Here is a 25,445-nt window from a genome sequence, read left to right on the forward strand (position 1 = left end):
ACTAGGCCAGTATCAGTCATATCTACATAGACCCAGCACTAGGCCAGTATCAGTCATATCTACCCAGACCCAGCAGTAGGCCAGTATCAGTCATATCTACCCAGACCCAGCAGTAGGCCAGTATCAGTCATATCTACACAGACCCAGCAGTAGGCCAGTATCAGTCATATCTACACAGACCCAGCAGTAGGCCAGTATCAGTCATATCTACATAGACCCAGCAGTAGGCCAGTATCAGTCATATCTACCCAGACCCAGCAGTAGGCCAGTATCAGTCATATCTACACAGACCCAGCAACAGGGTAGGAGGAGACAGTAGTCCAGCACTGTAGGTCCTCTGTAATCAAAGTCTGGGAGATTTTCAGTAGTTAAAAAAAATAAAAATACAATTGCTATATTATATTGGTGTGTTTTGTGAGGGAATTAACACTGAGATTGTATATTCTGTGCAGGGCAACGGCCTTGACAACAGCCTGGATTGCAACCAACATCCTAGTGTTTTGTAGACATATTATTTTCAGAAAGGAGTCACAAATGAGACATGTCTAAGCATCAAACATTTATTTTTTTACAACAGCACATCTGATAAATGACCTTCATTCTCTCTTTCAGACACAGTAGATGACCATGCTAAAACATAAAACTCCTAACTTCTACGTGCTTCCACTAAACGTACAGGAGATCTCAACCATTCATTCAAAATGGCCACACCTAGTTTTACATACCATTTAAACTTAACTAACGGCCGTGATTGGGAGACCCATAGGGCGGTGCACAATTGGTCCAGCGTCGTCCGGGTTACGGTTTTGGCCAGTGTAGGCCGTCATTGTAAATAACAATTTGTTCTTAACTGACTTGCCTAGTTAAAAAAAAACAAAAAAAAACGACATTCATTTATTAAAAAGAGAACAAAAATTTAATAAATACAAATAAATGTGTCATTATAATTTTATCGTTATATTTCGCACAAACTTTTTTTTTTTTGTAAGTTTCTAAAATAATGTTTTTTTCTTGATCCGGAATAACTTATTATTGTATACACATTGCATTCACTCAGACAAGTTGCATGTTTAATATCGCAGAGGAGAAAGAAGTCCCAGAAATAGCATTTCATTTGTCAACGTCATCATGATAACAGATATTCTTATCCAGAGCGATTTACAAGTTAGTGCATTCATGTTACGATAAGCTAGGTGGGACAACCACATCTCCGTCGTAATACAACCAATCAAATCAAAATGAGACTGCAGTGGGCGGGACATTGAAGAACAACTACAACAAATTTAAAAATAAAAAAAATGTCTCACTTGATAATAGAATCTTCTTAGAAATAAACGAAAAGAAAGGAGGGAATACAAAGGAAGATGCTCTCAGACAGACTGGAGTGTAAAAAAACGAGCCTGGTCCCAGACCTGTTTTCTCTTGCCAGTTAGCCTGGTCCCAGATTTGTTTGTTCTTTCCAGTTAGCCTGGTCCCAGACCTGTTTGTTGCCAGTTAGCCTGGTCCCAGACCTGATTGTTGCCAGTTAGCCTGGTCCCAGACCTGTTTGTTGCCAGTTAGCCTGGTCCCAGACCTGTTTGTTGCCAGTTAGCCTGGTCCCAGACCTGTTTGTTGCCAGTTAGCCTGGTCCCAGACCTGATTGTTGCCAGTTAGCCTGGTCCCAGACCTGATTGTTGCCAGTTAGCCTGGTCCCAGACCTGATTGTTGCCAGTTAGCCTGGTCCCAGACCTGATTGTTGACAGTTAGCCTGGTCCCAGACCTGTTTGTTGCCAGTTAGCCTGGTCCCAGACCTGATTGTTGCCAGTTAGCCTGGTCCCAGACCTGATTGTTGCCAGTTAGCCTGGTCCCAGACCTGATTGTTGCCAGTTAGCCTGGTCCCAGACCTGATTGTTGCCAGTTAGCCTGGTCCCAGACCTGATTGTTGCCAGTTAGCCTGGTCCCAGACCTGTTTGTTGCCAGTAAGCCTGGTCCCAGACCTGTTTGTTGCCAGTTAGCCTGGTCCCAGACCTGTTTGTTCTTTCCAGTTAGCCTGGTCCCAGACCTGTTTGTTCTTTCCAGTTAGCCTGGTCCCAGACCTGTTTGTTCTTTCCAGTTAGCCTGGTCCCAGACCTGTTTGTTGCCAGTTAGCCTGGTCCCAGACCTGTTTGTTGCCAGTTAGCCTGGTCCCAGACCTGTTTGTTGCCAGTTAGCCTGGTCCCAGACCTGTTTGTTGCCAGTTAGCCTGGTCCCAGACCTGTTTGTTGCCAGTTAGCCTGGTCCCAGACCTGTTTGTTGCCAGTTAGCCTGGTCCCAGACCTGTTGGTTGCCAGTTAGCCTGGTCCCAGACCTGTTTTCTCTTGCCACCATTAAAATGTCCTTATCCATTACAAGGAGATGGTATGATCGCATAAACAGACCGGCACTCAGGCTATGACAAAATAAAAATGACAAGTAGATAAAAATGTTTAGATTGCCACTGAAAAGGTGTGAGTAAATACCACAGCCTCCCAAAACACGAGGTAAAACGAGGTCGAACAACAAAATACATCTAAAAACACACGGAGATTCATCATCGCATTACATCACGCTTACATACAACCACCACACTGCTCAAAGACGATTGGCTAGAGTCTAAGGAGTAACGGAGTGCTAGTGGGAGGGGCTAAGTGTTGCAAAATTCCAGTAACTTTACCCTGAAATTCCTAGAATCCCTGAATTATTTGGAAAACCAGAGGATTTTGGGGAAAGTTACTGGAAAGAAGAGAAGACTACTGACGGTGTTTTATTTTTATTTTTAAAGTGCACATCCCAAATAGCACCTTAATCCCTATGTAGTGCACTACTTTTTGATCAGGACCCATTGGACTCAGGCCAAAAGTAGTGCACTACTTCGGGAATATGATTCCATTTTTGGGACACATCCCGTGTTCTCCTATTCAGTTGCAGAGTCGGACTACATACAGATCTGTGGGCCAACAGACGACCACTACTTTGGATATCTTGAAATCTTATCCTCCCTTCTCCGACAACATCAATAAAAACTCAAATAATCGAGAGAAAGAAAAACAAAAAAAACGGTTGTTTTGCGAAACTCAAAATAGACAACTTAATAAAATCCTAACATACATACATACACCAGTTACATTTAACATTACTTCCTTGCAGAAAATATGAAAACTAAAACACAAGCAGTTAAAAATAGATTTGTGGTAGTACCAGGTTCAGAGAGGGAGGCATTTGGAGTACACTAACACACACACACTGTAGTGTGTACACACACACACACACACACACACACACGTGTGCGCGTTGAGGTTGTAGTAGTGGTGGTAGTAGTAGTATTGGAGAGAAAACACACAGAGAGCCAGAGCAGAGGAGTGGAAGAAGTGAGGAAGAGGAGGAGAAAGTAGAGGAAGAGGGACAGCATCCGCCTGATGACATGGAGTTAAATGAAGATGTTGTCCTCAGAGAAATGAATGAAAATCATTCTACTGTCCACACTATATTGTGTCCACAATAAAAGTATAAGTAGGTGTAATTTACCAGAAGATACTGTGGCTACTGCTAGCTTAGCATGAGGACGAAAAAAAAGTCAAGTTTCAGGGGAGAAAAAAAAACGAGCAGTATTTGAATCTTCTCGATATTCGAGCGATGTAAGTGTAAAGTTTGGAATACCATGCCGTGAAAAAGTAGCTTCCGATTTTCTCTATTTTTGCATATTTTTTGATACCGAATGTTATCAGATCTTCAACCACAACCTAATATTAGATAAAACGGGAACCTGAGTTCACAAATAACAACAACACAGAAGACCAAGTATTGTCGGTGAGGTACAAAGGACACAGCTCTGCCTCAGATGCCTGCCATGATTGTCCAAAATATAGTGGAATTTTCATTAAAAAGCAATAATTTCACATTTAACTTCCTGCTTTGAAGGATCTACTTCCTGCTTTGAAGGATCTACTTCCTGCTTTGAAGGATCTACTTCCTGCTTTGAAGGATCTACTTCCTGCTTTGAAGGATCTACTTCCTGCTTTCTGAGTCAGAAACAAGTTAAAAAAAAAACTCCAACCCACACATACAAGGTGGAAACAGATATTAAAACCCTTCTAAGAGATGAACAGACCAGAAATGTCTCAGACAAGTTGTTGCTGTGTGTTTAGCGGTGTTGGGGATCAGTTTAAACAAAAGTAAAGCATTACTTTAAATTATACCACAGCATTGTTGAATACTCGTTTCTGATTAGCTAGAAGGACAATCTAGACTGGACATTAAAACCCAGATATAAATGGGACAGTTGGGAAAGATAACGGGGCTCACTTTGTAATCATAACGCAATAAGCACCGACACACATGCAGCCCACACTACAAAGTTACAGAAAGCTAAACCAACAACCACCCAAACGCAGGTCTATCTAGGTAGCAATTGATTTAGCTTTTTTGTTGTTGTTGCTTTCGAACATTTTCTTTTGGAGTATCTGACGACCCAACGTGGTGTGTGATGAACATGGATTTCTCCGGTCCCCTTACTGTCGGTAGTCGTAACGCAAATGGGCGCTATGCTTTCAAATCCTGCCACGTGACATTTCGAGTTTGTCCAGCTGTTTTCAGTAATTGATATGTTTGAATTAGGTTGTCATATTAGCAGGTTTGCTAGCAACAAACTATTTAGCTACTTAGCGTCTAGCCTAGCGTTAGTGTTTGATATGCAATGTGATCTCCTCGTAATGATGAGAAGGCACTATGCCAGGATTTTTTTTTTTTTTTTTTGGGGGGGGGGGATCATTAGCTCATTATCTAAATGAATGTCACTAGAAAACAGCTTAAACAAAAATCCAGCTACTTTGCTGTTACTCTGGCTGCCGACGTCGTGACTGTGTTAGCCCTAGCTAGTTGGCTAGTTAACAAGTAAGAGATAAGAAGGACAGTATTGAACGGACGACTGGGTCACGTCTCTAGCAACCAAAAGATGAGAAAGCATGAATTGTCTTATAAAAAAATAATTGACAAAAAATGTTTTTCCTACCGATAAATGTGTGCTTTAGTATTGTTCTCTTTGGTAACTGTGGTATAAGCGGGATAGACGCCGACGTTCTGTACACTATCTTAGAAAAATGACCTCCGCAAAGAGACTCGGCTCTGCCTTGTCCTCCATTTTTCCCAAGGTAATGCGCAGAACTTCGGCATCTTCATTCCTTACTTCTACAGTACCTTATCCCTTACTTATATACATACATACATACATACACACACACACACAGTGGGGAGAACAAGTATTTGATACACTGCCGATTTTGCAGGTTTTCCTACTTACAAAGCATGTAGAGGTCTGTAATGTTTATCATAGGTACACTTCAACTGTGAGAGACGGAATCTAAATCCAAAAATCCAGAAAATCACATTGTATGATTTTTAAGTAATTAATTAGCATTTTATTTATATTATTATATATACAGTTAAAGTGTTCCTATGATAAAAAAATTACAGACCTCTACATGCTTCGTAAATACGAAACACGGCCGATTCTGCAGGTTATCAAATACTAGTTCTCCCCACTGTATATTACTTCGCATTTCTTTCATGAAAAACAAAATCTCAATCTGTCAGATGGAGCACAAAGATATGTGACCTCCTCATCCTCCTTGCCATCTTCCTCTCGCTCTTGTGTCCTCTACTCTCCTTCTCAGGGGCAGGATAGTGGTGTAGGGCAATAGAGTGTAGAGGGTAGGGGGGGTACAAAGTGTAGGTTTAGGTGAGCTTAGTTGTAGCCGGTGAAGGGAGTAGGGGTACAGGGGGTTTAGTTGTATCTGGTGTAGAGAGTAGGGGTACAGGGGGTTTAGTTGTATCTGGTGTAGAGGGTACAGGGGGTTTAGTTGTATCTGGTGTAGAGAGTAGGGGTACAGGGGGTTTAGTTGTATCCTGTGTAGAGGGTACAGGGGGTTTAGTTGTATCTGGTGTAGAGAGTAGGGGTACAGGGGGTTTAGTTGTATCTGGTGTAGAGAGTAGGGGTACAGGGGTTTAGTTGTATCTGGTGTAGAGAGTAGGGGTACAGGGGGTTTAGTTGTATCTGGTGTAGAGGGTACAGGGGTTTAGTTGTATCTGGTGTAGAGGGTACAGGGGTTTAGTTGTATCTGGTGTAGAGGGTACAGGGGGTTTAGTTGTATCTGGTGTAGAGGGTACAGGGGTTTAGTTGTATCTGGTGTAGAGGGTACAGGGGTTTAGTTGTATCTGGTGTAGAGGGTACAGGGGGTTTAGTTGTATCTGGTGTAGAGGGTACAGGGGGTTTAGTTGTATCTGGTGTAGAGGGTACAGGGGTTTAGTTGTATCTGGTGTAGAGGGTACAGGGGGTTTAGTTGTATCTGGTGTAGAGGGTACAGGGGTTTAGTTGTATCTGGTGTAGAGGGTACAGGGGCTTAGTTGTATCTGGTGTAGAGAGTACAGGGGTTTAGTTGTATCTGGTGTAGAGGGTAGGGGTACAGGGGTTTAGTTGTATCTGGTGTAGAGAGTAGGGGTACAGGGGTTTAGTTGTATCTGGTGTAGAGAGTACAGGGGTAGGGGTTTAGTTGTATCCGGTGTAGAGAGTAGGGGTACAGGGGGTTTAGTTGTATCTGGTGTAGAGAGTAGGGGTACAGGGGTTTAGTTGTATCTGGTGTAGAGGGTACAGGGGTTTAGTTGTATCCGGTGTAGAGAGTAGGGGTACAGGGGTTTAGTTGTATCCGGTGTAGAGAGTAGGGGTACAGGGGGTTTAGTTGTATCTGGTGTAGGGGTACAGGGGTTTAGTTGTATCTGGTGTAGAGAGTAGGGGTACAGGGGGTTTAGTTGTATCTGGTGTAGAGAGTAGGGGTACAGGGGTTTAGTTGTATCTGGTGTAGAGGGTACAGGGGTTTAGTTGTATCAGGTGTAGAGGGTACAGGGGTTTAGTTGTATCTGGTGTAGAGGGTACAGGGGTTTAGTTGTATCTGGTGTAGAGAGTAGGGGTACAGGGGTTTAGTTGTATCCGGTGTAGAGGGTACAGGGGGTTTAGTTGTATCCGGTGTAGAGAGTAGGGGTACAGGGGTTTAGTTGTATCTGGTGTAGAGAGTAGGGGTACAGGGGGTTTAGTTGTATCTGGTGTAGAGAGTAGGGGTACAGGGGGTTTAGTTGTATCCGGTGTAGAGAGTAGGGGTACAGGGGGTTTAGTTGTATCTGGTGTAGAGGGTACAGGGGGTTTAGTTGTATCTGGTGTAGAGGGTACAGGGGGCTTAGTTGTATCTGGTGTAGAGAGTACAGGGGGTTTAGTTGTATCTGGTGTAGAGGGTAGGGGTACAGGGGGTTTAGTTGTATCTGGTGTAGAGAGTAGGGGTACAGGGGGTTTAGTTGTATCTGGTGTAGAGAGTACAGGGGGTTTAGTTGTATCCGGTGTAGAGAGTAGGGGTACAGGGGGTTTAGTTGTATCTGGTGTAGAGAGTAGGGGTACATGGGGTTTAGTTGTATCAGGTGTAGAGGGTACAGGGGGTTTAGTTGTATCCGGTGTAGAGGGTACAGGGGGTTTAGTTGTATCCGGTGTAGAGAGTAGGGGTACAGGGGGTTTAGTTGTATCTGGTGTAGGGGTACAGGGGTTTAGTTGTATCTGGTGTAGAGAGTAGGGGTACAGGGGGTTTAGTTGTATCTGGTGTAGAGGGTACAGGGGTTTAGTTGTATCTGGTGTAGAGGGTACAGGGGTTTAGTTGTATCCGGTGTAGAGGGTACAGGGGTTTAGTTGTATCCGGTGTAGAGAGTAGGGGTACAGGGGTTTAGTTGTATCTGGTGTAGGGGTACAGGGGGTTTAGTTGTATCTGGTGTAGAGAGTAGGGGTACAGGGGTTTAGTTGTATCTGGTGTAGAGGGTACAGGGGGTTTAGTTGTATCTGGTGTAGAGGGTACAGGGGTTTAGTTGTATCAGGTGTAGAGGGTACAGGGGGTTTAGTTGTATCTGGTGTAGAGGGTACAGGGGTTTAGTTGTATCTGGTGTAGAGAGTAGGGGTACAGGGGTTTAGTTGTATCCGGTGTAGAGAGTAGGGGTACAGGGGGTTTAGTTGTATCTGGTGTAGAGAGTAGGGGTACAGGGGGTTTAGTTGTATCCGGTGTAGAGAGTAGGGGTACAGGGGGTTTAGTTGTATCTGGTGTAGAGAGTAGGGGTACAGGGGGTTTAGTTGTATCTGGTGTAGAGGGTACAGGGGGCTTAGTTGTATCTGGTGTAGAGAGTACAGGGGGTTTAGTTGTATCTGGTGTAGAGGGTAGGAGTACAGGGGGTTTAGTTGTATCTGGTATAGAGAGTAGGGGTACAGGGGGTTTAGTTGTATCTGGTGTAGAGAGTACAGGGGGTTTAGTTGTATCCGGTGTAGAGAGTAGGGGTACAGGGGGTTTAGTTGTATCTGGTGTAGAGAGTAGGGGTAAAGGGGGTTTAGTTGTATCTGGTGTAGAGAGTACAGGGGGTTTAGTTGTATCCGGTGTAGAGGGTAGGGGTACATGGGGTTTAGTTGTATCCGGTGTAGAGGGTACAGGGGGTTTAGTTGTATCCGGTGTCGGTCCGGTAGGAGGAGTGGTTGTCTGACGTCAGCCTGGTGGTCTCTGTTCCAGACGGCTGCATCATGATGGGGTCACCACCAACGTCTGGGGGGGGACAACACACACAGATGTTACAAATCTAAATAACTGTGTTATTGGTGGCAGCTTCAACCACCTGACCAACCCACAGGCCCAGGTTGGGCTGACCAGAATTCAACTGTTATGGCCAGGTTGGACTGACCAGAGTTCAACTGTTATACTGACCAGGTTACAGGGGACTGACCAGAGTTCAACTGTTATGACCAGGTTGGACTGACCAGTTAAACTGTCCTAATGACCAGGTTGGACTGGCCAGTTAAACTGTTCTAATGACCAGGTTGGACTGGCCAGTTAAACTGTCCTAATGACCAGGTTGGACTGGCCAGTTAAACTGTCCTAATGACCAGGTTGGACTGGCCAGTTAAACTGTCCTAATGACCAGGTTGGACTGGCCAGTTAAACTGTCCTAATGACCAGTTCCCTGCCTGGGATCAAATCCTCTCTATCCTTCCCTTCATTTAACCAAGTGAAAATCCACTCTACTTAACAATAGATTGGTTAAACTCCTCACCTCTCTTACCTCTAGTTGTATTGATTGATTGATTAAACTCCTCACCTATAGTTGTATTGGTTGATTGATTAAACTCCTCACCTCTAGTTCTATTGATTGATTGGTTAAACTCATCACCTCTCTTACCTATAGTTCTATTGATTGATTGATTAAACTCCTCACCTATAGTTGTATTGATTGATTGATTGATTAAACTCCTCACCTCTAGTTCTATTGATTGATTGATTGATTAAACTCCTCACCTCTAGTTCTATTGATTGATTGATTAAACTCCTCACCTCTAGTTCTATTGATTGATTGATTGATTAAACTCCTCACCTCTAGTTCTATTGATTGATTGATTAAACTCCTCACCTATAGTTCTATTGATTGATTGATTAAACTCCTCACCTCTAGTTCTATTGATTGATTGATTAAACTCCTCACCTATAGTTCTATTGATTGATTGATTAAACTCCTCACCTCTAGTTCTATTGATTGATTGATTAAACTCCTCACCTATAGTTCTATTGATTGATTGATTAAACTCCTCACCTATAGTTCTATTGATTGATTGATTAAACTCCTCACCTCTAGTTCTATTGATTGATTGATTAAACTCATCACCTCTCTTACCTCTAGTTCTATTGATTGATTGGTTAAACTCCTCACCTCTCTTACCTCTAGTTCTATTGGTTGATTGGTTAAACTCCTCACCTCTCTCGTCAGACTGCATCTGTGCCTCCAGGTCTTCAGGGGAGACGTAGAACTCTGGTTCCTGGTCCATGGGCGGCCGCGGTTTACACTTCCCACAGCAGCAGTTACAGCAGCAGCACAGACAGCAGCAGAAGTAGCAGCCAGTCGCCAAGCCACAGAAGATGAACAGGCCCTGCAGACAGAGGAGACCGTCAGGGAGAGGTCAGAGGTGAGACGCACAAACTGATGACTTAAAACAAAACAAAAATGTATCTTTGAGAGGTGAAATTTACCGGTGACTAATCATAAACCCCACGTCCATCACTACATTTACTGGGGTATCATTTGGCTTTCTAAGCTGAGGGTCTAACTAGCGTGGACGACCCCCTCATTGATTCCATCTTCTTGACAGAGGCACACACACACACACACAACGCCCCCCCCCCTCCACCACCACACACACAACATTCCACCCACCACCACACACACACACAGATACGTTGTCTTACCTTAGCCCACCACCACCACACACACACACACACACACAACGCCCCCCTCCACCACCACACACACACACACAAAACGCCCCCCCCCCCCCTCCACCACCACACACACAGAGATACGTTGTCTTACCTTAGCCCACCACCACACACACACACACACAACGCCCACCACACACACAGAGATACGTTGTCTTACCTTAGCCCACCACAGAGATACGTTGTCTTACCTTAGCCCACCACAGAGATACGTTGTCTTACCTTAGCCCACCACAGAGATACGTTGTCTTACCTTAGCCCACCACACAGATACGTTGTCTTACCTTAGCCCACCACCACCACACACAGATACGTTGTCTTACCTTAGCCCACCAGGAGGAGATACGTTGTCTTACCTTAGCCCACCACAGAGATACGTTGTCTTACCTTAGCCCACCACACACAGATACGTTGTCTTACCTTAGCCCACCACAGAGATACGTTGTCTTACCTTAGCCCACCACACAGATACGTTGTCTTACCTTAGCCCACCACAGAGATACGTTGTCTTACCTTAGCCCACCACCACCACCACACAGATACGTTGTCTTACCTTAGCCCACCAGGAGGAGATACGTTGTCTTACCTTAGCCCACCACAGAGATACGTTGTCTTACCTTAGCCCACCACCACCACCACACAGATACGTTGTCTTACCTTAGCCCACCAGGAGGAGATACGTTGTCTTACCTTAGCCCACCACAGAGATACGTTGTCTTACCTTAGCCCACCACCACCACACAGATACGTTGTCTTACCTTAGCCCACCAGGAGGAGATACGTTGTCTTACCTTAGCCCACCACAGAGATACGTTGTCTTACCTTAGCCCACCACAGAGATACGTTGTCTTACCTTAGCCCACCACCACACAGATACGTTGTCTTACCTTAGCCCACCACAGAGATACGTTGTCTTACCTTAGCCCACCAGGAGGAGATACGTTGTCTTACCTTAGCCCACCACAGAGATACGTTGTCTTACCTTAGCCCACCAGGAGGAGAGGACAAAGTAGGTGTTGACGTTCTCCTCTCCAAACTGCTCGGCCACGTACAGTCCCAGGGATCCATACTTGTCATAGATGTTCCTCTTGGTACAGTCGTTCAGGATGGCGTGGGCGCTGTTGATTTCCTTAAACTTATCAGCAGCCTCGGGGTTGTCTGGGTTCTTGTCTGGGTGGAACTTCAGGGCCAGTTTCCTGATTGGACGGAGAACAGGTGTGGTTATGAGAGAGACAATGACAGAATGATGAAACAAATAGAATTTAACGTGTTTCAGCCAAACGTAAAACAATCACTTCTGTCCCCTATTTCAATGTTCAGCCCTCATGCACTACATCTCTGTTGCCCTCTAGTGGACAGTGATAACAGGAAGTCTATTGGACAGTGATAACAGGAAGTCTAGTGGACTGTGTCTCATAGTGAACAGTCATAATAGGAAGTCACTCCCTCCTCATGGTCGCATTACCTACATCAAATTAGCTTCTAGACCACAAACCCAGTCTGCTACATTAGTCAGACAATTACTTTATGACTGCCACCGTTGAGGTTCTGCCCGGTGGGATTCAGGAGTGTGATTTAGTGTCTACAACTGGATCCATTACAGCTGAGCTGACACCCAAGAGGAAGAGAGAGGCCTCCCGAGTGGTGCAGTGATCTAAGACACTGCATTGCAGTGCTAGCTGTGCCACTAGAGATTCTGGGTTCGAGTCCAGGCTCTCTAGCTGTGCCACTAGAGATTCTGGGTTCGAGTCCAGGCTCTCTAGCTGTGCCACTAGAGATTCTGGGTTCGAGTCCAGGCTCTCTAGCTGTGCCACTAGAGATTCTGGGTTCGAGTCCAGGCTCTGTCGCAGCCAGCCACGACCGGGAGACTCATGGGGCGGTGCACAATTGACCCATTTTATGGAATGGTCTGCCTTGCCATGTGAGAGACGCAGACTCGGTCTCAACCTTTAAGTCTTTACTGAAGACTCATCTCTTCAGTGGGTCATATGATTGAGTGTAGTCTGGCCCAGGAGTGTGAAGGTGAACGGAAAGCCTCTGGAGCAACGAACCACCCTTGCTGTCTCTGCCTGGCCGGTTCCCCTCTTTCCACTGGGATTCTCTGCCTCTAACCCTATTACAGGGGCTGAGTCACTGGCTTACTGGTGCTCTTCCATGCCGTCCCTGGGAGGGGTGCGTCCCTTGAGTGGGTTGAGTCACTGATGTGATCTTCCTGTCTGGGTTGGCGCCCCCCCTTGGGTTGTGCCGTGGCAGAGATCTTCGTGGGCTATACTCGGCCTTGTCTCAGGATGGTAAGTTGGTGCTTGAAGATATCCCTCTAGTGGTGTGGGGGCTGTGCTTTGGAAAAGTGGGTGGGGTTATATCCTTCCTGTTTGGCCCTGTCCGGGGGTGTCCTCAGTGGAGCCACAGTGTCTCCTGACCCCTACTGTCTCAGCTTCCAGTATTTATGCTGCACTAGTTTGTGTCGGGGGGCTAGGGTCAGTCTGTTGTATCTGGAATACTTCTCCTTTCCTATCCAGTGTCCTGTGTGAATTTAAGTATGCTCTCTTTAATTCTCTCTTTCTTTCTTTCTTTCTTTCTCTCTCGGAGAACCATGCCTCAGGACTACCTGGCATGATGACTCCTTGCTGTCCCCAGTCCACCTGGCCGTGCTGCTGCTCCAGTTTCTACTGTTCTGCCTTATTATTATTCGACCATGCTGGTCATTTATGAACATTTGAACATCTTGGCCATGTTCTGTTATAATCTCCACCCGGCACAGCCAGAAGAGGACTGGCCACCCCACATAGCCTGGTTCCTCTCTAGGTTTCTTCCTAGGTTTAGGCCTTTCTAGGGAGTTTTTCCTAGCCACCGTGCTTCTACACCTGCATTGCTTGCTGTTTGGGGTTTTAGGCTGGGTTTCTGAGCACTTTGAGATATCAGCTGATGTAAGAAGGGCTTTATAAATAAATTTGATTTGATGACCCCCCCAAGACCAGGTAGAGTTCAGGTGTTGTCTACTAATAGCGTGTCGTGTCCTGGTGTAGTGGTGTATAGTGTTACCTGTAGGACTTCTTGATGTCCTGGTGTAGTGGTGTATAGTGTTACCTGTAGGACTTCTTGATGTCCTGGTATAGTGGTGTATAGTGTTACCTGTAGGACTTCTTGATGTCCTGGTATAGTGGTGTATAGTGTTACCTGTAGGACGTCTTGATGTCCTGGTATAGTGGTGTATAGTGTTACCTGTAGGACTTCTTGATGTCCTGGTGTAGTGGTGTATAGTGTTACCTGTAGGACTTCTTGATGTCCTGGTCTAGTGGTGTATAGTGTTACCTGTAGGACTTCTTGATGTCCTGGTCTAGTGGTGTATAGTGTTACCTGTAGGACTTCTTGATGTCCTGGTATAGTGGTGTATAGTGTTACCTGTAGGACTTCTTGATGTCCTGGTGTAGTGGTGTATAGTGTTACCTGTAGGACGTCTTGATGTCCTGGTGTAGTGGTGTATAGTGTTACCTGTAGGACTTCTTGATGTCCTGGTGTAGTGGTGTATAGTGTTACCTGTAGGACTTCTTGATGTCCTGGTATAGTGGTGTATAGTGTTACCTGTAGGACTTCTTGATGTCCTGGTATAGTGGTGTATAGTGTTACCTGTAGGACTTCTTGATGTCCTGGTCTAGTGGTGTATAGTGTTACCTGTAGGACTTCTTGATGTCCTGGTGTAGTGGTGTATAGTGTTACCTGTAGGACTTCTTGATGTCCTGGTGTAGTGGTGTATAGTGTTACCTGTAGGACTTCTTGATGTCCTGGTATAGTGGTGTATAGTGTTACCTGTAGGACTTCTTGATGTCCTGGTCTAGTGGTGTATAGTGTTACCTGTAGGACTTCTTGATGTCCTGGTATAGTGGTGTATAGTGTTACCTGTAAGACTTCTTGATGTCCTGGTATAGTGGTGTATAGTGTTACCTGTAGGACTTCTTGATGTCCTGGTCTAGTGGTGTATAGTGTTACCTGTAGGACTTCTTGATGTCCTGGTCTAGTGGTGTATAGTGTTACCTGTAGGACTTCTTGATGTCCTGGTATAGTGGTGTATAGTGTTACCTGTAGGACTTCTTGATGTCCTGGTGTAGTGGTGTATAGTGTTACCTGTAGGACTTCTTGATGTCCTGGTATAGTGGTGTATAGTGTTACCTGTAGGACTTCTTGATGTCCTGGTGTAGTGGTGTATAGTGTTACCTGTAGGACTTCTTGATGTCCTGGTCTAGTGGTGTATAGTGTTACCTGTAGGACTTCTTGATGTCCTGGTATAGTGGTGTATAGTGTTACCTGTAGGACTTCTTGATGTCCTGGTCTAGTGGTGTATAGTGTTACCTGTAGGACTTCTTGATGTCCTGGTCTAGTGGTGTATAGTGTTACCTGTAGGACTTCTTGATGTCCTGGTGTAGTGGTGTATAGTGTTACCTGTAGGACTTCTTGATGTCCTGGTGTAGTGGTGTATAGTGTTACCTGTAGGACTTCTTGATGTCCTGGTGTAGTGGTGTATAGTGTTACCTGTAGGACTTCTTGATGTCCTGGTATAGTGGTGTATAGTGTTACCTGTAGGACTTCTTGATGTCCTGGTATAGTGGTGTATAGTGTTACCTGTAGGACTTCTTGATGTCCTGGTGTAGTGTTACCTGTAGGACTTCTTGATGTCCTGGTATAGTGTTACCTGTAGGACTTCTTGATGTCCTGGTGTAGTGTTACCTGTAGGACTTCTTGATGTCCTGGTATAGTGGTGTATAGTGTTACCTGTAGGACTTCTTGATGTCCTGGTATAGTGTTACCTGTAGGACTTCTTGATGTCCTGGTGTAGTGTTACCTGTAGGACTTCTTGATGTCCTGGTGTAGTGTTACCTGTAGGACTTCTTGATGTCCTGGTGTAGTGTTACCTGTAGGACTTCTTGATGTCCTGGTATAGTGTTACCTGTAGGACTTCTTGATGTCCTGGTGTAGTGTTACCTGTAGGACTTCTTGATGTCCTGGTGTAGTGTTACCTGTAGGACTTCTTGATGTCCTGGTGTAGTGTTACCTGTAGGACTTCTTGATGTCCTGGTATAGTGGTGTATAGTGTTACCTGTAGGACTTCTTGATGTCCTGGTATAGTGGTGTATAGTGTTACCTGTAGGACTTCTTGATGTCCTGGTGTAGTGGTGTATAGTGTTACCTGTAGGACTTCTTGATGTCCTGGTATAGTGGTGTATAGTGTTACCTGTAGGACTTCTTGATGTCCTGGTGTAGTGGTGTATAGTGTTACCTGTAGGACTTCTTGATGTCCTGGTATAGTGGTGTATAGTGTTACCTGTAGGACTTCTTGATGTCCTGGTATAGTGGTGTATAGTGTTACCTGTAGGACGTCTTGATGTCCTGGTATAGTGGTGTATAGTGTTACCTGTAGGACTTCTTGATGTCCTGGTATAGTGGTGTATAGTGTTACCTGTAGGACTTCTTGATGTCCTGGTGTAGTGGTGTATAGTGTTACCTGTAGGACTTCTTGATGTCCTGGTATAGTGGTGTATAGTGTTACCTGTAGGACTTCTTGATGTCCTGGTATAGTGGTGTATAGTGTTACCTGTAGGACGTCTTGATGTCCTGGTATAGTGGTGTATAGTGTTACCTGTAGGACTTCTTGATGTCCTGGTATAGTGGTGTATAGTGTTACCTGTAGGACTTCTTGATGTCCTGGTATAGTGGTGTATAGTGTTACCTGTAGGACTTCTTGATGTCCTGGTGTAGTGGTGTATAGTGTTACCTGTAGGACTTCTTGATGTCCTGGTATAGTGGTGTATAGTGTTACCTGTAGGACTTCTTGATGTCCTGGTGTAGTGGTGTATAGTGTTACCTGTAGGACTTCTTGATGTCCTGGTATAGTGGTGTATAGTGTTACCTGTAGGACTTCTTGATGTCCTGGTATAGTGGTGTATAGTGTTACCTGTAGGACTTCTTGATGTCCTGGTATAGTGGTGTATAGTGTTACCTGTAGGACTTCTTGATGTCCTGGTGTAGTGTTACCTGTAGGACTTCTTGATGTCCTGGTATAGTGGTGTATAGTGTTACCTGTAGGACTTCTTGATGTCCTGGTATAGTGGTGTATAGTGTTACCTGTAGGACTTCTTGATGTCCTGGTATAGTGGTGTATAGTGTTACCTGTAGGACTTCTTGATGTCCTGGTATAGTGGTGTATAGTGTTACCTGTAGGACGTCTTGATGTCCTGGTATAGTGGTGTATAGTGTTACCTGTAGGACTTCTTGATGTCCTGGTGTAGTGGTGTATAGTGTTACCTGTAGGACTTCTTGATGTCCTGGTGTAGTGGTGTATAGTGTTACCTGTAGGACTTCTTGATGTCCTGGTATAGTGGTGTATAGTGTTACCTGTAGGACTTCTTGATGTCCTCCGGCGAGGCGCTCTTGTCGATCCCCAGGACCAGGTAGAGCGAGTCTCCTGACGTAGACAGAGACCGCTGTCTCTGCGCCTCAGCTGCCATGACGACCACTCTTTCAGTCTCTCTCTCACACTCTCCCTTGTTCGCTCACAACCTCACCAGTCTAAGAGAGGGTGAGAGAGAAGGGAGAGAAGAGTGAAAGAGAGAGGGGGTGAGAGAAGGGAGAGAGAAGAGAGAGAGGGGGAAGAGAAGAGAGGTGGATAGAAGGAGAGATTTGCTAATTAATAAACATTTAAAAAACTGAAATCACATTTACATAAGTATTCAGACCCTTTACTCAGTACTTTGTTGAAGCACCTTTGGCAGCGATTACAGACTCGAGTCTTCTTGGGTATGACGCTACAAGCTTGGCACACCTGTATTTGGGGAGATGGTCAATCTTGAAACGGAGAATCTTGTTTCTCATGGTCAGATTCTTTAGGTGCCTTTTGGAAAACTCCAAACAGGCTGTCATGTGCCTTTTACTGAGGAGTGGCTTCCGTCTGGCCACTCTACCATAAAGGTCTGATTGGTGAAGTGCTGCAGAGATGGTTGTCCTTCTGGAAGTTTCTCCCATCTACAAAGAGGAGCTCTGGAGATCTGTCAGAGAGACCATCGGGTTCTTGGTCACCTCCCTGACCAAGGCCCTTCTCCTCCAGTTGCTCAGTTTGGCCGGGCGACCAGCTCTAGGAAGAGTCTTGGTGGTTCCAAACTTCTTCCATTTAAGAATGATGGAGGCCACTGTGTTCTTGGGGACTTTCAATGCTGGAGACATTTTTTTAATTTATACCCTTGCTCTGACATGCACCGTCAACAGTGGGACCTTATATAGACAGGTGTGTGCCTTTCCAAATCATGTCCAATCATTTGAATTTACCACAGATGGACTCCAATCAAGTTGTAGAAACATCTCAAGGATGATCAATGGGAACAGGATGCACCCGGAGCTCTCATAGCAAAGGGTCTGAATACTTTATTTTTAATACATCAAAGAATTTTTGATTTCTCATTATGGGGTATTGTGATGTCATTATGGGGTATTGTGATGTCATTAATGGGGTATTGTGATGTCATTATGGGGTATTGTGATGTCATTATGGGGTATTGTGATGTCATTAATGGGGTATTGTGATGTCATTATGGGGTATTGTGATGTCATTATGGGGTATTGTGTGTAGATTGCTAAGGGAAAACCATTATTTAATCAATTTCAGAATAAGGCTGTAACGTAACAAAATGTGGAAAAAGTCAAGGGGTCTGAATACTTTCTGAAGGCGCTGGATCTCAGAGAGGAATATACAAATGCCTCTGTCTGTCAGAGAGAGAGAGGTAGAGAGAGGTACGAGAGAGAGAGGTAGAGAGAGAGAGAGAGGTAGAGAGAGAGAGAGAGGTAGAGAGAGAGAGAGAGAGAGAGGTAGAGAGAGAGAGAGAGGTAGAGAGAGGTAGAGAGAGGTAGAGAGAGGTAGAGAGAGGTGCGAGAGAGAGAGAGGTAGAGAGAGAGAGAGAGAGAGGTAGAGAGAGAGAGGTAGAGAGAGGTAGAGAGAGAGAGAGTGTGTGTGTTTGTGTGTGTGTCAATTCTTTCCAGAAACTGGTCAAATCCATCTAAAACTGTGGGCTGGGAGGGGACAGGCTACTCTACTCTTTAGTCAGATCTTCAAAGTTACGCAGCCTATTAGCCAATAGACAGAGTGTTTACTCTCCCTCTGGGTCATTTTAGAGGCAGTCCAGACACCATGACCCTCTCCCTCTGGGTCATTTTAGAGGCAGTCCAGACTCCATGACCCTCTCCCTCTGGGTCATTTTAGAGGCAGTCCAGACTCCACGACCCTCTCCCTCTGGGTCATTTTAGAGGCAGTCCAGACTCCATGACCCTCTCCCTCTGGGTCATTTTAGAGGCAGTCCAGACTCCATGACCCTCTCCCTCTGGGTCATTTTAGAGGCAGTCCAGACTACATGACCCTCTCCCTCTGGGTCATTTTAGAGGCAGTCCAGACTCCATGACCCTCTCCCTCTGGGTCATTTTCAGGCTATTCACAGCCTCACCTTGCCTGCCTGCCCTGACAGGGCCACTGCACAAAAATAACCCCAAGAGGCAGGCAGTCAGGCAGGCAGTAAGCAGGCAGTCAGGCAGGCAGTAAGGCACCCACGCAGCAGGACATACCGCTGATTGAGGATAATCTGCTCATTTCCTTTGACAGCCCTGTGGGATTAACCAGGGGTAGAGCCAGAGCCAGCAGTCCTAAACTCCGACTGATCTGGGCTCAGTTATTTAATATTCCTCCATGATTGGCTCTCTATTCCTCCTTCAGGTTAGGCTATGGGGAGGGTAACTGGTCCTAGATCAGTGAGTAAAGGCCAGTGGGTGGGGCCCATAGTGTTAGGGGGAAGGGTTGAAGTGCGGCACACACAACCTCACGTGACACCTGGGCAGAAGGCTGGCTCCTTTGACCACTATTATCTGACTGGAGGAGGAAGAGGAGGGAACATTAGGTCAGTATTATCTGACTGGAGGAGGAAGAGGGAACATTAGGTCAGTATTATCTGACTGGAGGAGGAAGAGGATGAGGAGGAGGGAACATTAGGTCAGTATTATCTGACTGGAGGAGGAAGAGGGAACATTAGGTCAGTATTATCTGACTGGAGGAGGAAGAGGATGAGGAGGAGGGAACATTAGGTCACTATTATCTGACTGGAGGAGGAGGAGGAGGAAGAGGGAACATTAGGTCAGTATTATCTGACTGGAGGAAGAGGATGAGGAGGAGGGGACATTAGGTCAGTATTATCTGACTGGAGGAAGAGGAGGAGGGAACATTAGGTCAGTATTATCTGACTGGAGGAGGAGGAAGAGGGAACTTTAGGTCAGTATTATCTGACTGGAAGAGGAGGATGAGGAGGAGGAAACATTAGGTCAGTATTATCTGACTGGAGGATGAGGAGGAGGGAACATTAGGTCAGTATTATCTGACTGGAGGAAGAGGATGAGGAGGAGGGAACATTAGGTCAGTATTATCTGACTGGAGGATGAGGAGGAAGGAACATTAGGTCAGTATTATCTGACTAGAGGAAGAGGAGGAGGAAGAGGGGACATTAGATCAGTATTATCTGACTGGAAGAGGAGGATGAGGAGGAGGAAACATTAGGTCAGTATTATCTGACTGGAGGAAGAGGATGAGGAGGAGGGAACATTAGGTCAGTATTATCTGACTGGAAGAGGAAGAGGATGAGGAGGAGGGGACATTAGGTCAGTATTATCTGACTGGAGGAGGATGAGGATGAGGAGGAGGGGACATTAGGTCAGTATTATCTGACTGGAGGAGGATGAGGAGGAGGGAACATTAGGTCAGTATTATCTGACTGGAGGAGGAAGAGGATGAGGAGGAGGGGACATTAGGTCAGTATTATCTGACTGGAGGAGGATGAGGAGGAGGGAACATTAGGTCAGTATTATCTGACTGGAGGAAGAGGATGAGGAGGAGGGGACATTAGGTCAGTATTATCTGACTGGAGGATGAGGAGGAAGAGGGAACATTAGATCAGTATTATCTGACTGGAAGAGGAGGATGAGGAAACATTAGGTCAGTATTATCTGACTGGAGGAGGATGAGGAGGAGGGAACATTAGGTCAGTATTATCTGACTGGAGGAAGAGGATGAGGAGGAGGGAACATTAGGTCAGTATTATCTGACTAGAGGAAGAGGAGGAGGAAGAGGGGACATTAGATCAGTATTATCTGACTGGAAGAGGAGGATGAGGAGGAGGAAACATTAGGTCACTATTATCTGACTGGAGGAAGAGGAGGAGGAAGAGGGGACATTATATCAGTATTATTAAACATTTCCCACATCAGTGAGTCACCGGCTGCCGTTTCCTCCAGGACTACTCCGAACAATGATGTCATATACTGGCAGTGTGTACACACACACACACACTATAGGCAGGGCTAACCTATATGATGTAAACACAGCACCTCCTTTAAAAACAGTGTTGTGGTAGGGCTAGGGAAGGATGAGGGCAGGTTAGGGCTAGGGAAGGATGAGGGCAGGTTAGGGCTAGGGAAGGATGAGGGCAGGTTAGGGCTAGGGAAGGATGAGGGCAGGTTAGGGCTAGGGAAGGATGAGGGCAGGTTAGGATGAGGGCAGGTTAGGGCTAGGGAAGGATGAGGGCAGGTTAGGGCTAGGGAAGGATGAGGGTAGGATAGGGCTAGGGAAGGATGAGGGCAGGTTAGGGCTAGGGAAGGATGAGGGCAGGTTAGGGCTAGGGAAGGATGAGGGCAGGTTAGGGCTAGGGAAGGATGAGGGCAGGTTAGGGCTAGGGAAGGATGAGGGCAGGTTAGGGCTAGGGAAGGATGAGGGTAGGGTAGGGCTAGGGAAGGATGAGGGCAGGTTAGGGCTAGGGAAGGATGAGGGCAGGGTAGGGCTAGGGAAGGATGAGGGTAGGATAGGGAAGGATGAGGGTAGGGTAGGGATAGGGAAGGATGAGGGTAGGGTAGGGCTAGGGAAGGATGAGGGTAGGGAAGGATGAGGGTAGGGTAGGATGAGGGTAGGGTAGGGAAGGATGAGGGTAGACTCACTAGTTACCAGTAGACTAGGGCTGCATTCCAAACACACACCCTCTCCCCCTCAACCCTCAAATTAAGTGGACACTTCTAATGAAGTCTGACGAGTGGACACTGGCAGGGCAAGGTGAGAGGTGAGAATTAATTAATTTTAAAATGTGTCACTCGTTTGTCCCACAATTGTGTTGTTTTCAGTCGTCATGGAACCAGCGGTAGCTGTTGTGTGTGATTTATATGCGATACAGTCAATTATGATTGTATTTCATATCTTGGGCCTCGAAGACAACGCATCCGCAGACATCGAATGTTAGCCATCCGACTATATCCGGTAAAATCAAAAGTGACAATGTATAAGTGTAATATCAGGGAAAGTTGTGCGCAAGCTAACGTTTCCAAAAGCTAAACCAAACAAAAACATCCTTTTATGATACGCCTTTGAGCCGTCATGTGCATTAATAGCACAATTTCTAACTTATTTACATTTGTTTTGTTTTTAAACTTTCACTTGTATATTGACTTCTCAATACTAACATTGCTTTTAAGTTTTGGCTCACTTTTCTTAGCAGATATACAATCGTCGCGAATTGAATTATGGGTCGTTTCAGGCGTCGGAGTGAACATAATTGTACACTCGCAAACTCGATCCAAAAACGAGGACTGAGGGGCTTCCCTTGTTCGTCTAACCATTTGGACCGACGACAAAGGTTGTTGTCGCAGGAATTACCCCCAAGGGCACAAGGCTAGGGTTACCCCCAGGGTTACCCCCAAGGGCACAAGGCAAGGGCACAAGGCGAGGGTAAGTGGAGGATGGTGTGTCTCTAATGAGTTTGAAACACAGCCAAGATCTCAGAAATTGAGGGAAGGCCAAGGGTGGTAATATAATCTACAGGGTACAACGACTTTATGGCACCTAGGCAAGTCAGTTCAATTATTATACAACGACTGACCTAGGAACAGTGGGCCTTGTTCAGGAGCAGAACGACAGATTTTTGTCAGCTCGGGGATTCGATCTAGCAACCTTTCAGTTACTGGCTCAACCCTCTAACCACTAGGCTACCTGCCACCCCTTGGGTTGCGCTCAATTGAGAATTTTGAAATTGACTCCCAACATAAGTTGAAATTCAAATTCAAATTGGGCACCCCACAACAGGATGTAGATTTTTTTTTATTTGATTGACAGGAAGTGAAATTGAATTGCACTGCAATTCCACTCAGTCATAGAGCATGAGTTTCCTTGAATCTGATAGGACACACTTCCAGAAACCAATGTTCATATAGGCTTACGCTTTTAAACTTAATGTTTAGAATAGGCAATTATATTTCCACCAACCATTTTGTTTGTTTGTTTGGCTTCTTTTTGAAGGATTTATGGTCAACTTAGTCCGCGTGGCTCAGCTGGTAGAGCGGTGGCGCTTGCATCGCCAGGGTTGTGGGTTCGATTCCCACGAGGGGACCAGTACGAAAAAGTATGCCCTTACTCACATGTAAATCTCTCTGGGTAAGAGCGTCTGCTTATGACACATTTAAATTTGAGGGTTAGACTAATGCATTCTGGGAAATGTAGTACTTTCCCCATATTAAAACAGAATTTAAGTGTTTGATGTACAAGATGAAGCAATTCTGTATCCTGTTAACTGCTTCAATTAAAAAACAAACTGTATGCTCTGGTTTCCAGCTGTTGAACGTCTCTCCTCGTCTCTCTCTCTCGTCAGGTGAGCCGCGCGTGTGTATGTCTCCTCAACATGAATCAGATAAGGTCCCGGCTGTGCACGTGACACCATCATCATCACCGCCTAGCCCGGCTTTTTGAGTGTTTCCATAGCTACGGAGCCTGTCGGGGAGGAGCCTGTCTCCAGGAAGATCTACAGTCTAAAGAGCAGTTGATAACTAGTCCTACACGTTGTACTTCCCATCTGGTGAACCTATAGGAGGGGAGGCCGGGGCGGGCCAAGGGGAGGCCGGGCGGGCCAAGGGGAGGCGGGGCGGGCCAAGGTGAGGGCGGGGCGGGCCAAGGTGAGGGCGGGCGGGCCAAGGGGAGGCGGGCGGGCCAAGGGGAGGCCGGGCGGGCCAAGGGGAGGCCGGGCGGGCCAAGGAGGCCGGGCGGGCCAAGGAGGGGTGGCCGGGCGGGCCAAGGGGTGGCCGGGCGGGCCAAGGGGTGGCCGGGGCGGGCCAAGGGGGAGGCCGGGCGGGCAGGGGGTGGCCGGGGCGGGCCAAGGTGAGGCCGGGGCGGGCCAAGGTGAGGCCGGGGCGGGCCAAGGTGAGGCCGGGGCGGGCCAAGGGGTGGCCGGGGCGGGCCAAGGGGTGGCCGGGGCGGGCCAAGGGGTGGCCAGGTGTATTAGAAACACTTGGCATGTCTGTGCCACATTACTTACAGCCTGCAGCAATTCATTTACATGGACAGTAACAGGTGTGTATTGTTAATCAGGCCACAAAGGGGCCTCAAGGTGTTTTCCTGTGATAAGGGCTCAGAGTAGTGGAGTGGGCTGCTAATCACAGATGGCAGTGACTGTCTGAGGTAATGGTGACGATGGAAAAACCACCTCAGTATAACGACTGGTCCGGGCTATATGACCCATGAGCCCAGAACCGCGGGGGCCACCGAGTAGGAACAGCGAAACACTGCATCTCAGTGCTAGAGGCGTCACTACAGACACCCTGGTTCGAATCCTGGCTGTATCACAACCGGGCCGTGATTGGGAGTCCCATAGGGCGGCGCTCAATTGGTCCAGCGTCGTCCGGGTTTGGCCGGTGTAGGCTGTTATTGTAAATAAGAATTTGTTATTAACCGACTTGCCTAGTTAAATAAAGGTTACACACACACACACAACCTATGAGAGTTGTATTAACACAGCAGGCTATAACCAGGTAATTCATTGTATTGCCACTAATAGAGCTTGATTGAGTTGATTATCTTTCAAATGGCCTCTCAGTTTCATAATGGAGACAGAACAGCGTGGCCCAGACTGGAGACAGAACAGCGTGGCCCAGACTGTAGACAGAACAGCGTAGTCCAGACTGGAGACAGAACAGCGTAGTCCAGACTGGAGACAGAACAGCGTGGCCCAGACTGGAGACAGAACAGCGTGGCCCAGACTGGAGACAGAACAGCGTGGCCCAGACTGTAGACAGAACAGCGTGGCCCAGACTGGAGACAGAACAGCGTGGCCCAGACTGGAGACAGAACAGCGTGGCCCAGACTGGAGACAGAACAGCGTGGCCCAGACTGGAGACAGAACAGCGTGGCCCAGACTGTAGACAGAACAGCGTAGTCCAGACTGGAGACAGAACAGCGTAGTCCAGACTGGAGACAGAACAGCGTGGCCCAGACTGGAGACAGAACAGCGTGGCCCAGACTGGAGACAGAACAGCGTGGCCCAGACTGTAGACAGAACAGCGTGGCCCAGACTGGAGACAGAACACTGACTGGAGACAGAACAGCGTGGCCCAGACTGGAACAGCGTGGCCCAGACTGGAGACAGAACAGCGTGGCCCAGACTGGACCAGTGGCCCAGACTGGAGACAGAACAGCGTGGCCCAGACTGGAGACAGAACAGCGTGGCCCAGACTGGAGACAGAACAGCGTGGCCCAGACTGTAGACAGACTGGAGACAGAACAGCGTGGCCCAGACTGTAGACAGAACAGCGTGGCCCAGACTGTAGACAGAACAGCGTGGCCCCAGACTGCCCAGAGACAGAACAGCGTGGCCCAGACTGTAGACAGAACAGCGTGGCCCAGACTGTAGACAGAACAGCGTGGCCCAGACTGTAGACAGAACAGCGTGGCCCAGACTGGAGACAGAACAGCGTGGCCCAGACTGTAGACAGAACAGAGACAGACAGAACAGCGTGGCCCAGACTGTAGACAGAACAGCGTGGCCCAGACTGGAGACAGAACAGCGTGGCCCAGACTGTAGACAGAACAGCGTGGCCCAGACTGGAGACAGAACAGCGTGGCCCAGACTGTAGACAGAACAGCGTGGCCCAGACTGTAGACAGAACAGCGTGGCCCAGACTGGAGACAGAACAGCGTGGCCCAGACTGTAGACAGAACAGCGTGGCCCAGACTGTAGACAGAACAGCGTGGCCCAGACTGTAGACAGAACAGCGTGGCCCAGACTGGAGACA

At 46.9% G+C, this 25,445-nt stretch overlaps 1 protein-coding gene and 1 long non-coding RNA gene across 2 annotated transcripts in view; both read right to left on the reverse strand.

Annotated features, from left to right (window-relative positions):
* Positions 1–546: 546 nt before the first annotated feature.
* Positions 547–5,993, reverse strand: LOC135572602 (uncharacterized). The gene is made up of 2 exons (XR_010464445.1): positions 1,760–5,993; positions 547–1,728 (listed from the first exon to the last, which is right to left on the reverse strand). It is a non-coding gene; the product is annotated as an uncharacterized LOC135572602 (long non-coding RNA).
* A 2,009-nt stretch (positions 5,994–8,002) lies between these two features.
* LOC135572363 (dnaJ homolog subfamily C member 5-like) overlaps positions 8,003–25,445 on the reverse strand; it is a 25,737-nt gene continuing 8,294 nt past the window's right edge. Inside the window, exons 2-5 of the mRNA XM_065020055.1 lie at positions 16,716–16,889; positions 11,311–11,524; positions 9,811–9,982; positions 8,003–8,609 (exon numbers count right to left, since the gene is read on the reverse strand). Coding sequence (XP_064876127.1) covers positions 8,506–8,609; positions 9,811–9,982; positions 11,311–11,524; positions 16,716–16,828 — 603 coding nt within the window. The 5' untranslated portion in view covers positions 16,829–16,889 and the 3' untranslated portion in view covers positions 8,003–8,505. The remainder of the gene's footprint in view (positions 8,610–9,810; positions 9,983–11,310; positions 11,525–16,715; positions 16,890–25,445) is intronic.

Source organism: Oncorhynchus nerka, linkage group LG7, assembly GCF_034236695.1.
Source record: "Oncorhynchus nerka isolate Pitt River linkage group LG7, Oner_Uvic_2.0, whole genome shotgun sequence".
NCBI classification, from domain to species: domain Eukaryota; kingdom Metazoa; phylum Chordata; class Actinopteri; order Salmoniformes; family Salmonidae; genus Oncorhynchus; species Oncorhynchus nerka.